This window comes from Cornus florida, unplaced genomic scaffold (genome assembly GCF_030987335.1).
Source record: "Cornus florida cultivar Cherokee Brave unplaced genomic scaffold, ASM3098733v1 CherokeeBrave_3.0.0_Hap2_Chr11, whole genome shotgun sequence".
Classification (NCBI taxonomy): domain Eukaryota; kingdom Viridiplantae; phylum Streptophyta; class Magnoliopsida; order Cornales; family Cornaceae; genus Cornus; species Cornus florida.
In genome coordinates, this window is record NW_026775581.1 from 129,669,293 (window position 1) to 129,673,959 (window position 4,667).

General features: G+C 35.7%; 1 protein-coding gene across 1 annotated transcript; it reads right to left on the minus strand.

The window, feature by feature from the left end:
• Positions 1 to 2,660: 2,660 nt before the first annotated feature.
• On the minus strand, positions 2,661 to 4,415 carry LOC132282128 (uncharacterized). Its single transcript, XM_059783748.1, has 4 exons — positions 4,209 to 4,415; positions 3,456 to 4,058; positions 2,998 to 3,093; positions 2,661 to 2,906 (listed from the first exon to the last, which is right to left on the minus strand). The coding sequence occupies exons 1-4, from the start codon at positions 4,413 to 4,415 to the stop codon at positions 2,661 to 2,663; spliced, it is 1,152 nt and encodes a 383-aa protein (XP_059639731.1).
• Between the last annotated feature and the right edge of the window lie 252 nt (positions 4,416 to 4,667).

The following is a 4,667-nucleotide window of genomic DNA, read 5'->3' on the forward strand; positions in this document are numbered from 1 at the left end:
GATTTCTATATTAAAATGATGTACCATCAAAAGACGTGATGTAATTAACAGACACTCCATGGAAATAAGATGTTTAATAATCATACAATTCTTATGGATATGGATTAGGGGAGAGGGAGAGAAGATGGGGAGAAAGTCATACAAAGAACCAGTTTATTGAATTATGCGATGGTCCATTTTGGTATACAAAAAAACACACCTATACATAATCATCTGCATTTGAGCATATAATATTTGCCTTTAAGTTGATCAAGACATGCTCATCTAACACTGTCAAGTACTGATCAATAAAAAACCTTGCATTTTAGCTTTTCGATGCAATATAACATGTCATTCATTGAAATGATAATCAGTTAATTTGTAAGATCTGTTACTTGATTCCAAAACTAGGTAGCAACAGCCTGCACCATTCCTTCAATAACAAGCAACTCCTCCTCCAAAATGTACTTGGCAACACCTTACACGATGATGCCATAACTTCTTTTGCTTACTTCAATAAAATCAATTTAATGTAAGACACCATACTGGTAATATTTCCTTCATAGATAAGATCAAAATCTGCTTCATACTCCATCAAAATACTCACCTTATGCATTTTAACAAATGAACAAGCAATTAATTATCATGAATGTTGTTGTATTCATTCGAAAAGCAGAGATATATTAAAAGAAATTCAAGCTTGTCTTTGTTGATGCAAAAAAGAGCTTAGTTCACAAGTTCATAATTATTTGTGTTCAGCAAATATTCATTAGGTTAAGGCAATTTTTAGGTCTATTAATTTAATTTCTCCTATTGTATGTTCATCTATACTTAAACCGGAATATTTGTTATTATGGCAGTACCTGTGAAAGATTATGAGTTTCATGAAGAGTGTAAATTGTGTTTACGTACTTTCATTCCAAGCAGCGCCTAAGTCACCCACTCTCAAAATCTTCATTGTAAATACACCATTGACATCAATCATCTCCTTCTTCAACATTAGCAGCCTTATACAACTCCTCTCGAACTCTATTCCTCGGATAATCCAATAGTTGCACAAGGAACTCAGAACGCATTGGCTTGGACTGTACCTGCAATATAAAAAAATGTTACTGCCAAACAATAGTACAACTTGTACCTTACATATTTTACACATACATATAAATAATAATGATAACACTACTTACACAAAATTTCTCATTGAAGTTAGTGCCATTCCAAAACTGCATGTACCTCATAACCATCACACCACAAGAATTCCTAATATGCAAACAGTATTTAAGTGATGTACTCAGCAAGGGATAGTATTAGATTTAAGATACGGTGAAAGAAAAAATAATTATGCACTTGTATTGAAATATATGTTTACATACGGATCATCCTGCCGAGGGATTTTATGGTCCGTCTTTATTATGTAAGCTGGCCAGTTCTCTTCCCCCAGGGCAACCGCAACAAACTCATTCTGTCATACACATCAACCTGAAGTAAGTATGCATTTTTCATAAACCAAACTTTAACAAATCGGGTTGATTTCATTAGATAGATGTCTACTACACAACCCCCAAATGCTTTATATCTGTGCGGTCGTCCGATTCTACATAGGTAGTCCCCTACTTTGTTGGGCCGGTTGACAACGAGTAGAAACCAATGTTTGTCAATGATTCCAGGGAAGATTAACTATACGGTAATAAACATAAAGTTAGGGACAACAAAACATATTGGACAAAAATAGCACGATTCATTCATTCGTACTTAAAACATCTTCTACATTATTGTAATGTACAACAAATTACTATAAAATCATTAAACTAACCAGCTCGGAATTCTTGAACACCGTCGAATCTTGAAGCTTACATACTCATTTGTATTATTCCCATATTTTTTTTTATCAAAGGCATGCGCTCATCTGCAGTGTCATATTTAATAACATTGTGTTGATTCATAAACTGGACAACGCAACTATCAAAATAGTAGTGTCGCAGCTTCGTTCCTTGCTCTTCGTTCAACAACATTGCCCAGAATTTGACCATCTAAATTCAGAAATGAAATTGTCATAGGTTCATCATATCATAACCGTAAAAATACATATTAAAGAATTGAAAAAGCATGCACCAAGTTCGAGATCCAGTTCGGGTGAAACAACTCGTGTATGTCCGTCCGAGTAAGATGCATATCGTACATGGAAACCATAATTTCACTACAAAATGTACATCATTCTTACAAATTAGTATACGTTTTGTAATACAATTGGTCTTAGTAAATAATAAGGCCTAAAGGACAATACAATGAACAACAATATATGGACTTAGGAAATTCAGAAATGTGGGTTACACTTACCCTTTATCTTGATCACCACCTCGTACAGCAGCATAACTCAATAATTTCTTCTGCTTTGGAGTCAATTGAATTTTCTTAGTATTCCTCGATACCCATGGAGAGAACAAGTATGCTGCGGGGTTTCTGCTCCTGCTACCTCTTCTGACTTCTCTCACTGCATCCTTCCCTTTACCATGTAAAGTTTGGGACGAAATATCAATGACTGGACAACTGGGAGTTATATGTGCTGCTCCTACGTTCTCCTCCAAAGCCATGCCCACAACGTCATTCAACTCTGTCCTCTCATCCTCATTCAGTATGTCATTGCTGCTGGGAGTAAAGTGGGCATGATCTGCACCACAAAATTATAGTGCCTCACCTGCATCAACAAGAGCGTCAAATGTTTCCTTCTCATCTTCATTTTCAGAATTTTGTGCCACATCTTTGTCCTCAATGGACACTCCCCCATCTGCTGTACAAACATTCGGTTTTCCTCCGGCCCCTTTCGACTTTTTCCTCACCAATCTCTCTATTTTCTCCACCTTCCTTTTCAACGTTTTCCTGTTTTCTACTTCTCTTTCCATTTCGTTGCGAATTTCTTTAACGCAACACTGCATACAAAATTTTAAGGATTAAACACTGATCAATTGCATATTCACAATTTCATTCATACTTATTAACCGTAAAGTAATATATTGTTACCTCAACCTCACTTTTCGAACAACTACCGTTGCCTTTTTCACCTCCACACCACGACGATGACGGACAATGGGACACATTCGCCTTGAAAGGAATTAACTATTCCATATAAATATTTCGAACCAAATGTACGTAAGCAAGGAAATGGTGTCATATACAACATAAATTGGGAACTTTCAAATACTTGTAAAATTTAGTGTCAGACCTCACCCAATCCTAAACCTCCCATTTTCAACTCCCATTTGAAACGTTCCCGTACTAGGGTTGTGTCCTAAAACTGAAAACTGCTTATTTCGCCCGTGCTCGGATAACAGGGGTATTCCACTTTACACCTCATCAGATAAAGAAACTGATTTAAAAAGTACCGACTTTAATCAGTAATGATTCATAATAATGACATAAATTATAAAGTTAATTGCAAATTATAAGTAGCTTATGTTATTTACCTATAAGAAGAGCACGCATCCGATATACTCGTGCTTCATTTTTCCACCTCCTTCAGATTCACCCAAGTGAGCCACCAAAGTTTCAAGCACGTAGGTACACCAGTTGTACGACTTGATTTCATTGACATTATCCACTGCCTTTAATTCTTTCACATGCACACTATAACGCCCATTAGGCGTTAGAAAAGTCGCACATGCAAAAAGAACAAAAGCTCTTTTGAAATCATCGCTAGGCTCACATTGTTGTACCCTTTCCATCAGATCATTTACATGCAGCCCACTTCGATATGCACCTTCAGTTACCCAATCGGCTTTAAAAAGATGACATGTAGGAACGTCCCTAATTCCAGCAGGTAAGCCAAAGATTTTCTGGACATCAATAGCATTTATTGGCAGATATTGATTATCTTCAAGTTGAATGCGCCGTTTCTTGATGTCCAAATGCCCAATTATATAATCAAAGAGTGAGGTAGACAAATGGTCACATTTTAGATTCAGCAAATTGCCAAAACCTATATCTACCACATCCTTTCTCTTTTCGTCTCCAAGTGTACATACCGTGTTAATAAATTTAGAGAGTGAGCATTTGTTCCACCTACTTTTCACCTTGTATTGAACCTGAAACTTCCCAATAAATTTAACGTCCCATTACAAATTTCATTTTACTAGCTGTAAGGAACCATCAATTGTATTATTTTATATTTCATATTATGTTATGAAAATAATAACAAATTATATTAAAAATTTAATCAAACTCCCCCAACTTACCTTCTCCTTCTTCTTTTTGTTCACTAGTAACCCTCCACGGCTTTTGAACTCCGAATCACGCAATCTTTTTTCGTCATAATATGGACGCTTCTCCACCATGGTCATACCATTCCATGCTTCCTTGCATTTCAATTCGGATATTTTTTTATTCCCACCCTTCACTGGCCCATGGACTTGTTGATACTCCTTCATGAAAGCAGCCCTCATACACACAATATCATATATAATATCAGCAAATCAACATTAGCATTTTAATTCAATAGATATGCTTGACAACTTATGTCACAACTTATCATTTCAAAGATAAACATGTTGCATCAAATATTTACTAAACTTTCAGACAACTAAAAATTATTTCCAAAGGTTTGATTGAACGTCGGAGAAGAGGAAGCTATAGTGACGAATTTATTAGCATTTCAATTCAATAGATATGCTTGACAACTTATTTCACAACTTATC